General features: G+C 31.6%; 2 protein-coding genes across 3 annotated transcripts in view; one reads left to right on the forward strand and one right to left on the reverse strand.

Annotated features, from left to right (window-relative positions):
- The window catches only part of LOC127718235 (innexin unc-9-like), a 115,440-nt gene that overhangs the window by 39,271 nt on the left and 62,693 nt on the right, over positions 1-13,476 (reverse strand). The gene's annotated exons all lie outside the window — the stretch shown is intronic.
- Positions 952-5,044, forward strand: LOC127718231 (uncharacterized). Of its 2 annotated transcripts, none has more exons than XM_052224216.1 (2): positions 952-1,079; positions 3,217-5,044. In XM_052224216.1, exon 2 carries the CDS (start codon positions 3,219-3,221, stop codon positions 4,563-4,565), a length of 1,347 nt encoding a protein of 448 aa, XP_052080176.1. In that variant the 5' UTR covers positions 952-1,079; positions 3,217-3,218; the 3' UTR covers positions 4,566-5,044. The 2 variants fall into 2 exon arrangements, with proteins under 2 accessions (XP_052080176.1, XP_052080177.1); XM_052224217.1 differs by having other exon boundaries at positions 957-1,083.

Raw genomic sequence — 13,476 nt, forward strand, 5'->3', positions numbered from 1 at the left:
TATTTTGTTATTGGATTTCAGGGATGCAGGGAATTGTTTCACATTTTGTCATGATATGATCTTATATAAATGTTCACTGTACGTTGTGGGTTTTGATTTTTGTCGAAGTCTGTGCACCAAGATATAGTTAATTACGATCACGTCCTTGAGACTTTGGTTGATAAATGACTCACTTATTGGCAATCATACCACAACTCCTTTTTTTTTATTTTAAATTCATATAAAACACAAAATAAAGTAACTGTATTCAATAAGTATTTCGTTATGTTTTTTTCAAGGATGATGGTTTTCTTCATTTACAGCAGATTAATTGCTTTAGATCAATTTTCAAGTGTTTTTAAGTGTCAGCATCCCATGACCTGAATTTGATTTGTTTTCTTGCCTTTGGCATTTAAATATCGTACTACACACCCGTGTACAATTTGCATACCCTTCAGAAAGATGCTGCACAAAAACATACGCAAAATACATGTAGAATGATTGTTAATATTAAATGAATTATATTTGTCAATGTCTCATTTGATATGCGAGGGTCTAGATTGGGCTCATTCTTTTCTGATATTTTAATCATTTAGGTAATTGTCTCTATTTTTTTTTATTTTGTGGCCATTTATTCTCACTTCGTTATCAATTTGCCCTATACTTATGTATTTGTTTTTTTTTATCATTTTTCTGGGTTTTTTTTAACCTGTTATTGATTATCATTCTCTTTTCCACAACTTAATATGTTTTACATCAAAAGTTGTAAACATATATAACATACAATTCGTTGCAAATTATAAAAAAAACATATATCTACAGTATAGGGCATGTCACATCTTTTAATGGGACATACACACGGTCATACATGTATCACAAGGAAAACAAATACATAAGTGTGTTGCTGGAGTTTAAACGTCACCTTACCTCATCGAGATAACTATATTTAGCTTGGGAAACACTTATGACAAATAACTTTTTTTTACCAAGGGGAATTTTCACAGAACACTTGTGACAAGTAGTTTCTTTTCAATCGAGAACTGATGATTTGATTGTCAGATTTCCGAATTAAGGAGGAATTAGTTTTTAAGCGATAATTAGTAAGTAAGGTATTACTAATTGTTTGTATTATTTTGATATATTTGGCAAGTTTAAAGGTAACTAGTGTTGTAAATGTAAATTTTACAGAAATGGACCGTCTCAAATAGTTACTGAACCCAAAAGATAAATTAATTCATTGATTGTTATTTTCTTTAATTCAATAAACATTTATTTCATGTACATTGAGGACCAGAACAAGTTAATGTAAACATTTTAATTTTTCAAAGTGGTTTTATTTCAAGATTTTTTTTGAACATTCAGTCAAAGATACAAGTGTAACATGAGATCATGATAATAGCTTTGCATAAACATGACCATGTAAACATGTGGTATCGTTGACATAGATATAGCATGTAGATATAACAATAATATATAAGCATGTTTTTCAACATTTCAAAACATGTTGGCATTGTTTTTGATGAATACAGACAGTTGTTTATACAGTTATACGTTTCATATTGCAGGAAGACCTTCATTTTTTTAAATCAGAATTCATTGTGTAGAAGCTTTTTCTCTTAAATTAATAATAAAGCTTGTTTGACAAGGGTGAATGGCGGGAAATGTGTATTAACCCTGCCACATTCTTTAGTAACAATTAGTTAAACCCGTCACATGTGACTGTATCTGTCTAAAGTCAGGAGCCTTGTCAATGACTTTCAATGTTGTTTTGTATTACTAAAATGATTTTAAGTTACTTGCCTGTCGTTTATAGTCTCTGCTTAATTTGCTTACAACTTTTCAGACATGGGGCGATAAATAGCCTTGATATCGTCAATTTGTGAGGACTATATGTTTAACTTTAGATGTTTTTGTGCAAATTGTGTTGTATGATTGCCTCTCATTAAGATATCAAACGCGGGAAACATTGTAGAACACTCAATCATATTTTCCCTAATTTAAATTCAAATGTCATTGTTACAATCGTAAATTAGCTTCTAAATTAATAAAGTTAAAAAATAAAATTAAGACATACAGCAAATTAATCATAAAAAACAGACAAAGTAAATATTTCAAGAGTCCACTGTCCAATGTTCGAATGCATTTTCATAATAATAATAATAATAATATTAATAATGATAATGATCGTAATAATAATAATAATAACAAAAATAATAATAATAATAATAATAATAATAATAAAAATAAAAATAATAATAATAATAATAATAATAATAATAATAATAATAATAATAATGATAATAATAATAAAATGAAAAAATAAATAATAATAATAACAAATATGAAAAATGATAATAATAATGAAAATAATGATAATAATATTAATAATAATTATTATAATAATAATAATGAAAAAATGATATATTCTTTTTAATAATAATAATAATAATAATAATAATAATAATAATAATAATAATAATAATAATAATAATAACAATGCTTATGAAACATTATGTATAAATTATATAAAAATATTTAACAAATTAAAATACAAATAGCGGAACATAGTTAAATGTCAAAAAGTGTTTACGCATAAAAATGAAAATGACACAATTGAGTTTGTTGTAAAAAAAATAAAATTGAAAATAAAAAAAAAAAATATATAAGAACTAAGGTAACACTTGATATGATGACGACTGAAACAAACAATTTTTTTTTCATTTTCTGATAGATCATTGAAATTAATGTTATGTATTTCGGGGAAAATGAATATTCATTATTCGTTGTTGTAAAACAATGTAATAAAAAAACTGTCATCACCAGCTCAGAAGTCAACACTTCGGTGTTGACGTGAATATCAATTATATGATCATTTTTATAAATTAACTGTTTGCAAAAGTATAAAATATTCGAAATACTAAGGATGTTCTTATCCCTGGCATAGATTACCTTAGCCGTATTTGAAAAAAAACTTTTCTGAATTTTGGTTCCTCAATGCTCTTCAATTTTATACTTATTTGGCTCTCTAACTATTTTGATCTGAGCGTCACTGATGAGTCGTATGTAGACGAAACGCGCGTCTGGCGTATCAAATTATTAGCCTGGTACCTTTGATAACTATATTCATCTTCTTATGAGTTAATACTACAGCACAGCTTTTGTTTGTGAAGATACTTAAATGATATTGTGCTTGGAATGCTTGTGATGAATTGAAAAAAAATATTGTTTTTTTTCCAGTAATGGGCCGGTGGATATCAATGGGCCAAACGATGACCGACAGTTTGAAAATTGTCTTATTTTTCACTATTTTACTGTCTCAATTGCATTCAATCGCCACTGTAAGTAAACGAAAAAACAGAAAAGCAACCATACAGTCTCAAGTATCTGTACGGGATTTTACCCCACAACTTGTGACACCTATCTTTGAAGTGATGCGCCGATATGGCGAAGCTGAGAGAGATGAAGTGAACAAGAAAATTCAGAATCGAAACAAAAAAACACCGATATTTAATCAATATCTTCTTATAACTATTGTGTCCGATGAGGAAATCAACCAAGCTGAAAGTTGGGGAAAATCGTTTCCAAAGGAGTTTTTAGAAAAACGTAGAATTGTTTTTCTCTTAAACGAACGTGACCACGGGAAAGAATATTACAATCCTGATCGGGAGCTACACGGTGAAATAAAAGCTATTCACTTTGGCGAGATTGACAGATTGATGGGTGACTTCAAAAGAGACCCAAAGACAAAATATAAATATCCAATTATGTTACTGTATTCTCATTACATTCCCTGTGCGCATGTGCAAAACTTAGGTTACTCGTGCTCAGAAGAGCTGATGAACTATGCTAAAGGAAGAATACATGAATTTACCATGCTTGTAGCATATACGACCGTTTTTAAGAATACTGACGAAAAGAGTTCGTTTGATTTCATGAGGAACGGGGGAATTATTGCATTTATGCGTATGGCTAATGGTCCATATGTCCATAAGTTAAAAGTTTACACTCCAAACAGTATCGATGGTATAAAGAGAACATTCCAAAGGGAAGCATATGATTGTATAACTGACTTCCCACCATCAAAGTGTTGCACAGGTAACCAAAATAATAGAGCTAACATCACAACATATTTCATAAATTATCTAACGTACGAGTGTATTTCGAAATCAAAATCAACTCGCTTGTTTACCGAGTTGTCAAGAAATCAGTTGAAAATATGTCTTAAAAAAGAAATTGATAAAAACATCGGAGACGACTGTATACAATGTAGCAGAAAAAACCCAGAATCGCTTAGAGCTACAAGAGCTTTAATTGAGTTTTGTTTTGATCGTTCAATCGAAGTTTCCGAAGGTTTAGGTAAACCTCGTAATAATATTTATGACCCTGAATGGGTGCCGTGTACGAATTGTAACTGGAATGTAATATACGAACCTCCTGGTCCAAAGAGCGACAAAGACAAGTTGCCAAGAGTGATGTGTGCAAACAGTGCTTGTTCTATGGAGTCACTTTGTTCGTTTTATGAACAGAACAAGTCGAGATATAGCAAACCTTTTGAGAAGTGGCTTGCGAAGAATGATACACAATAAAATCGGGATCAAGACGTTTCCAAAAAATCCATTTGACTTTTATGCATTAAATTCTCTTATTTTGTAATTTTGACTGAACAAAAAATTTGACATAAAAGCAATCGTACTATAAGATCATTGGCCTTTTGATTCTGATTTGTAAAAAGGAGGACGGTGACATGCTCGCATGTTCACGATAGCTATACAATCAAGGAGGATGAAAAACACTTATTCCTTTACCGTCAATGTAATGAAAACCTTAGAAAAAAATTATTAAAAAACTTTATTTCGCACAAGAAAAACAGAAAAATTAGATAGAATATTAAACCCATGTTCCATAGAACATATGCACAGTAATTGCTCCTTTTTCAACAGTCATTGATACTTAAGTCAAGAGATTTTTCTAAATTCAAGTTGTCTTTTCTTCTGGTTGTCACAAACATCTACATGCCTTTATGCAAATAAATATTCGTAATGATAAATAAATCTATTTGGTTCATTTTCTAGACTTTTTGATACTTATGATCAATTGAAATCAATATCTGTTTTGACATAACCTTAAATATTTATAGAAATGCAGGTGGTAGTGTGTTCGCCTCGACTGCAGGCAATCGTGGGTTTGATCCCCAGTTGTGTTAAGTAAAAAACTTAATACTTTATAATTGCTGCATGCCTATCCGCTGAATATGCGGCATTTAGGAGTCACAGTAAATACTGGTCGGCTCGGAGTCAGGGTAATTTTTACAAACAACGTGGCGAGTCTTCATACAGACTGTTACATTGTGTAACGCGTTAACAAATCTTATTCAGTTGGTTGGTCTTGTACAAAGATTGGTTAACTAATAGATATGTTTTGCTTATGTGCATTGTCTATATGCCATTTTGTTTTCCTTTTGTTGACATAATTGTTTGTTTTTATAGTGATTAAGATTGTAACCCAATGTTGACTGCTGTATTCATATATTTGACATTTTTTACCTATTATGTCTGTTTGTTTTGTTCATACATTGGTTTCAATACAAAGAAATTTAGTGCGACTGTCATACAAGTGAGAGGTTTAGCTAGCTATAAAGCCACATTTAATCACCATTATTCTACCTCAGGAAATACCTGAATAAAGTCAGGAATATGACCGTTGTTTTCCATTCGTTTGATGTGTTTTAGCTTAATAAAGTTTATTTGAAAAGGGACTTTCCGTTTTGAATTTCCCTTTGAGTTCAGTATTTTTGTTATTTTACTTTCGTTTCATATTCATTCAACATTAAAATGAATATAAAATAAGTAGGTGTAAAACTATCCAAAAGAGTTCAAATGACATGCAAGATCTATTTCTAGTATAATGTGAGTTTTGCCACTGTCCGTTAACCACTAAACTTTAGCATCATAAAATGTTTGCCCTTTTTTGGAAACAATTTACATGAAAGTTCACAAGAGTACATTTCAGCGAGTGTCTGATGTATAAATACAGGATATGTTTGAACTAACATAACAAGTAACAATTCAATGGCACCACGCAGATCTGGATTAATACCTATTTTGATATGAGATATACTGATGAGTGTTTTGTAAGAGAAACGCGCGTGTGGCGTATACAAGCATATTTCTGGTATTTGATGAGCTTATTCAACAATGCATGACTCGTTAGTGATTCTTATTGCCAAAATGTTTGAAAATCCAAAAGTTATTCCAAAAATTGAAGAGATGATAAACCAAGAAGGACAAAAGGAATATCCAATGGGAACAAGAAGTTAGAACTTTGAACGAGGGAGATATATACGGGACCATGTTTGAGGATGGGAGGGTTGGTGTACAATTTCTGTTTTCTTTAATTGTTCAGGTCAGTTTTCTATTCAAATTCTTTTGACTCTGTTGTTCTCTATCTTTGGGTTTATGTTTTTGTAGATTTGGCCCGTTATTATCTTTTCTGTAAACTCCATATAGATCCTCGTGAATTATGTGAATTCAATGAAACGACAAAAATACATTTTTAATCAAATATTTATACAACGTCGAATGGGGAATTATAGAAAAGATAATATTTTTACTTACGAAGCATTTGTTCAATGGTTTGACAATAGTTAAAGATCAAGTTGAAAGACACTGAAACTAACTTAAGTAAGTGTTTAACAGTAATATGGCGGTATAACAGTTATTAAGTCAGGGATTTTAGTCTCTGAAGCATGATTGTTTATTATTAATTGTTTTGGATTTTAACTAGCTGTCAGTAGGCCCGAGAACACAGTTATTTCGTAGTGCATTTCTTTTAGACAATAAAGTCAAATTAAAAAAAATCGCACCTGCTCTATCTCAAAAAGATTTTTACAGTGTAGTTTACTACTATTGGGACAAATAATATAAAAATTATAGAAACTTTTACCAGCTCTAACTCAGAAATTAACAATTCTATGTTAAGGTGGTCTAAAATTCAGTTTGACTGTTTCAGACATACTAGTTTTTGACATTTGTTAACTGGACCATATCACTACTTAACATAAAGATTCAGCACCCAAATTTTTTTAACATGTAATTTCATCCCCTTACTTAATATTTCATGCACAAAATATAAAGAAATAAATTTGGAAAGTGTATGAAAAAAATTTGCAAGTTAAACACTGTCCACACTAGGGACTATATTTGTAGACAACGAAAATCTAAGGACGATAAGTGGTTCCTCGGACCTAATAGTATAGAAAGACTTGACCAATTCTAATTAAACTTTGCATGACCCAAGCTTAGGCAATTATAGGATAGCTGGCCAAGTTCATAGGCTATAGGATATATATTATAGAATCTATGGCAGTTTTAATATTGAAATTTGAATGTTTAATTTTGGCGTTTAAATCGAATAATTTGAACTATCAAGATATGGGCTTAAAACATTTGAATATTGCAAATATTTGCTATTGAAATGCTCTTAAATATAATATTTTAAGTATTAAAAGCAAATGAACACTCATTTTATTTATCAGTTTTATTACAATTATTCAAATGTCAAATTTATATGAGCCTTTGCCTGAAAATAGAGATTTTCTAATTAAGGGGAGCCTTACATAAGCATGCATTTTTTTCAACTAATTTGAAGTTTTTGAAGTTTTTTTCACCATAAATGATTCTTTCTCATATATTAAATGTACTTTAAATGGAAAGAAAAGTTACAAAAAACATACCAAATGAGTATAAAATGGTCTAAGGCTATGTAAGACTGAACATTATTTAGTGTCAATTTAGGCCGTAGCACATATTTACATATAAAAATGCATACAAAAGCCATAAGAAATGGAAATTTGTTAGTTTTTGCTCATTTCTATGCTAAGATGTCATGATACAAGAAGTCTAATTGCAAAAGGACTCTTGCATTCAACTTTGTTGGCAGACAGTATGGTCTGATGCACAGTTTTTGCACTTTTCAATGGAAAACTTGCATGTAGTTTTAGTCTCAACTGGCATATATTTGAACCACATTCTATCCTACAGAAGAAAATAAAGGTAGTATATGAAATGGATAAGGTGCACAGATCATTGTCAAGTGCTATTTTTTGTGCACAGATCATTGTCAAGTGCTATTTTTTACAGATTGAGTGAAATTTTTATGATGGACTACACATTCTATGTACAAAGCTCTTCACATTTCAAATACAATAAACAGGCCGTTCGACCAGGGCCTAAGTACAACACATTTTGCACATTTTTTCTGTGATAACCTACTTTTCTCTATATTCAGAGTTCACAAATGGTTATTAGAATTTGAATTAATCATAGAAACACGAAAATCAAAGCATAAAAAGCTGTCAGATAGAAAGTCAGCATGCCTCTTAGGCTTAAAAATGGAAACTGCTTTAAATGCTTATTTTAGCCGTATAATGTCAAATAAAGATGTAAATCCTTTACTTTTATTGAGTTGGACAAATTGAAACCAGCAAACCATTCAGGGACGTTGCCAAAGTACAGAATCTACATTTCCTGAATTCATCTCTTAGGCCCGAGAACACAGTTATTTCGTAGTGCATTTCTTTTAGACAATTAAGTCAAATTAAAAAAAAAGGCACCTGCTCTATCTCAAAAAGATTTTTACAGTGTAGTGTACTACTATTGGGTCAAATAATATAAAAATTATAGAAACTTGTACCAGCTCTAACTCAAAATATTGACAATTCTATGTTAAGGGGGTCTAAAATTCAGTTTGACAGCTTCAGACATACTAGTATTTGACCTTTTTTAACTGGACCAAATCACTACTAAAGTAACTGCGAGTACTCTAAAATCGTACTTTCTTGTTAATTGACCTGTTGATACTATTTGTAATGCTTTTTTGTTATTTAATGTTAACTTGTATATGGCTATATACAAGCTTAGATTGTTTGGAATTACTATAAAATTTCACTTATTCGTACTAAAAACATCAACATTATTTCCTTTCTCCTTTTGTGCTGTATGCATCTACATCTACATCTACATAATACTTCGTAAATTCAATAGGTTGAAGATTACAAGAAGGCACATACTAGGAAAAAAAATAAAATCTGAACATACAATGTATTTACAATAATTTCAAAAACGTTTTTTTTTTAAAATTTTGTATATAGATAAAACATGATTTTGATCTAGCAATATATATGTTGTTTTGCACTAGACTTAAATGCTTCTAAGTCTGGGCTGCAGGCTACCGTGTATGGTAATGAATTCCACAACTTTATTGTTCTAGGAAAAATGAATATAAATAGTAATTTGTGGGAGAGAATGGCTGTACAAATTTATGTTCTTTTGATGGTACTAAATATTGTATATTTAAGATGGATACTAATTGGTGTTGGATTTTGTAAAGCATGGTGACCGATGCAAGATTTCGTCTTTGTTGTAATGTAGGCCAGCTTAGGAGTTCAAGCATGACTGTTACACTGCTTTGGTAGCTGTATTGATTTAGTGTATACCTGGCAGCTCTTCTCTGGATCATTTCAATATTTTGTATTTGTTGCTTCTGCCAGGGGTCCCAGACAACACTACAATATTCTATTGTTGGTCTGATATATGTTTTCTAAGCAAGTTCTTTTGTTTTTATGGTGTTGGTTTTTACATTTCCTTTTATAAATCTGAGTGATGCATTTGCTTTATTTGTGATGTTATTTATATGTGAATTCCATGTCAGATCGTTTGTGATGGTAACGCCGAGATATTTTGCTTTGTCTGTTGATTTTAATATATGATCATGTAGTGTGTATTCAAAGATAATGGGTTAACGCATTCTTGTTACGTGGATGATTTCACATTTGTCTGGGTTAAAAGACATTAGACATTCTTGCTCCCATTGTTCTAATTTCGGCACCTGTACATGAAGAGCACGAAGTTTTGTCGAGCACCAATTTTAAAGTTTTATTATTGATATTCGCCCCACGTGTACCAAGTTTTAAAATAGTTTTATTGATGTACAAGAAATTTCTTGGTATTCCTAAACGGAAATTATACAGACAGAAGACAACACAAATTATTTTTATTTACCTGTGTATAATATGACGTAATGTTTTTCAAAGTTGATATTTTTTCTGGGATTGTTTGGCATTTCACAGCGGTGTAGTGCTTTTGCTTTGATTATTCATCCCTTATTTTTATTGACTTTGTATTTACATTGTATCATAGATCAAATTTATTCGTTCAGTGTTTGGTCATTTGTGTTACTACGTTTTTTGATTGAGTTAAGCAATTCCAATTGATATTTTATAGTGTGTCTCTCTATGTCGTGATGTTACACTATTGTTTCAGATAAGGGAGAAGGTTTGGTACGTACCATTAAAACGTTTAATCCCACTGCAATTATTTGCACCTGTCCTAAGTCAGGAATCTGATGTTCAGTAGTTGTCGTTTGTTGATGTGGTTCTGGTTTATCGTATTTTTTATATATATTAGACCATTGGTTTTCCCGTTTGAATGGTTTTACACTAGTAACTTTTTGGGTCCCTTTATAGATTGCTGTTCGGTATGAGCCAAGGCTCCGTGTTGAAGACCGTACCTTGACCTATAGTGGTTTACCCTTATAAATTGTGACTTGGATGGAGAGTTGTCCCATTGGCACTGATACCACACCTTCCTATATCTATACAAGACCAACTTCCTTACACTGTTGAAGATCATGGAAAACCGAAAAATTAAAAACAATTCTGCCAAATATGTCTTAAGCCATTTGTACATTTGGCTGTAACACATAAAAGAGGGGCGAAAGATACCACAAGAGACATTCAAACTCATAGATTGAAAATAAACTGACAACGTCATTGCTAAAAAAAGAAGACAAGCAGACAAATAATAGTTCAAAAGACACAACATAGAAAACTAGAGACTAAACAACACGAACCCCACCAAAAACTGGGGTTGATCTTAGGTGCTCCGGCAGGGTAAGTAGATCCTGCTCCACATGTGGCACCCTTCGTTTTGCTCATGTTATTACAAACCCAGTAAATAGTCAAATTCGGTAGGTCACATTCGTGAAAAGGGAACGGGATTGTAGTTACGACATAAGGAACATATCCAATATCATCTGTGAAACGATTATTCCATAACGGTCAACCAACTCGTGATGGTATCCGTAAAATGTACGAAGGGATGATTTTAACTTCACCATTTGGAACTCTTGGTTAAATAGCTTCCTTGTGAGCAGCAAGGAAATCACGATAGAAAATAGAAGCCCGGGAATATCATATCAATTGGGATATATATATATATATATATATATATATATATATATATATATATATATATATATATATACAAATCTAAATTGAAAACAACGTTCATACCTATGATTGCGTTGGATAAAAACCGCAATTTTTATACGTGTGCATGCAAAACAAGTTTCTAGTTAGCGGGGTCTAAATCCAGCACAAGCAACATTTTCCAAAAGACCATAAAAGTGAAAATGTATATTTTAACAAAACGCATTTGACTAACAGGTCGAACAACAAATGTTCTTAAACCCTGCTGACTGCCATTGGCGATTGCCAATGTAACAAATGGATCTTAATTATAAATTTAATACTAAACAGAAAACAATAAACTTGCGGAAAGGATGGTATACCGCAAACTAAAGGTGCAAAGGTTTTTGTACACCATATCCGGATTTCAGTGATGTTAGGAATCGAAACGGTATTTGGAAAGCCATACATATTACCTCAATTTAGGATAGACTCTTGAATTTTGAGGAGTCAAAATAGGATGAACGGATCATATAAACCCGAAGGCAAATATAATACAAGCCCAAACGAAAAAATATAAACAAGTCTTAACTGAAAACAACTTTCAAACCTATGATTGCTTTGGATAAAAACCGCAATTTTTATTCGTGTGCATGCAAAACAAATTTCTTGTTAGAGGGGTCTAGAAACAGCGCAAACAACATTTTCCAAAAGACCAAAAAAATGAAAATGTATATTTTAACAAAACGCATTTGACTAACAGGTCGAACAACAAATGTTCTTAAACCCTGCTGACTGCCATTGACGATTGCCAAATAAACGAATCACCGATGTAATAAATGGATCTTAATTATAAATTTAATACTAAACAGAAAACAATAAACTTGCGGAAAAGATGGTATACCGCAAACAAAAGGTGCAAAGGTTTTTGTACACCATATTCAGATTTCGACAATTAATGTCTCTTCAGCGATGTTAGCAATCGAAACGGTATTTGGAAAGCTATACAATTTACCTCAATTTAGGATAGACTCTTGAATTTTGAGGAGTCAAAATAGTATGAACGGATCATATAAACCCGGAGGCAAATATAATACAAGCCCAAACGAAAAAATATAAACAAGTCTAAATTGAAAACAACGTTCAAACCTATAATTGCATTGGATATTCTCCGTATGCAGGCGCTGCTGGAATTTTTCTACATAGAAAAGGAAAGTTCACAATTGGGAAGCTAAAATCAACCTATTTGTCGTAAAGTTTTGTTTTCAACTGACCCTCATTGTCAATTTGTAGATGACAGTTCAACATAGTCACCAAATTTTGAATTATTTAGTGAGAGAGCATCATCTATATTGCGGCAGGTAAAGTTAGAGGATATTGCTAACTTCTTTTCTTTCTTCCTAAAAAGTTCCTGTATGAAGTCAGCCTCATAAGAAAAAAGGAACAAGTCGGAAAGTAGAGGGCTCAATTGGTTCCCATAATAATGCCGATAGTTTGTTGAAAAACACGTCCTCCAAACGTTACAAATATGCTGTCAATCAAGAAATCAGGCATCTTGATAATGTCAGTTTCACGGAATTTTTTGTTTGAATCAACTTGCATAAGTTTCAAATATATAAACATTTTATAAAAAGAATTTAGACGGAAAAAGATAAAATATATTTTATGTAAACACGGAGACAGACTCATTGGATGTGATACTCTACAGGAAAAACATTATAAAAGTATTAGGCTGTACGTGTACTTGTGATTTTGTAAAAGTATCTAAAAACTACTTGACAAGAACCTTTCAGTCGCCAGTTATTTTATAATGCACAATACCGGTAAATATTCATCAACATTTCTTAACAGGAGCAGCCCGACTGAAAGCTTCAAGTAGAGATTCAACATCACCGTTCATGAGTTGAGCAAGAACAGCTATGCCTTGGAGAACGACCCACGTTTTTCATGAGGTTCGTGTTGCTCATTCTTTTCTGTATAGTGCTTTATTGGCTCTTGATATTCATTTCGTCCTATTTCTTATGGCTGTAGAAGTTTTTTTTTCGAATCATTTTGCTCCATTTTGATATTTGCCGAATTTATTGTGTTTTTCTTATTAATAATACTAGTTGATGCAATGTGTTTAGGGTCATCGATCGCTTCCGTCCAGAAATTACATACAAGAAACGTTTTTTCTTGTCTATCAGCTCATGGACACAATGTTGTCATGTTACCGTGAAGTCATCAACGTTTTTTCATGATTTTCTCCTTTA

Source organism: Mytilus californianus, unplaced genomic scaffold (assembly GCF_021869535.1).
Source record: "Mytilus californianus isolate M0D057914Y unplaced genomic scaffold, xbMytCali1.0.p SCAF_10, whole genome shotgun sequence".
Lineage (NCBI taxonomy): Eukaryota > Metazoa > Mollusca > Bivalvia > Mytilida > Mytilidae > Mytilus > Mytilus californianus.

Excerpts from the sequence above, each read along its gene's own strand:
- LOC127718231 (XM_052224216.1), top strand. The coding sequence starts at position 3,219 with ATGGGCCGGTGGATATCAATGGGCCAAACGATGACCGACAGTTTGAAA.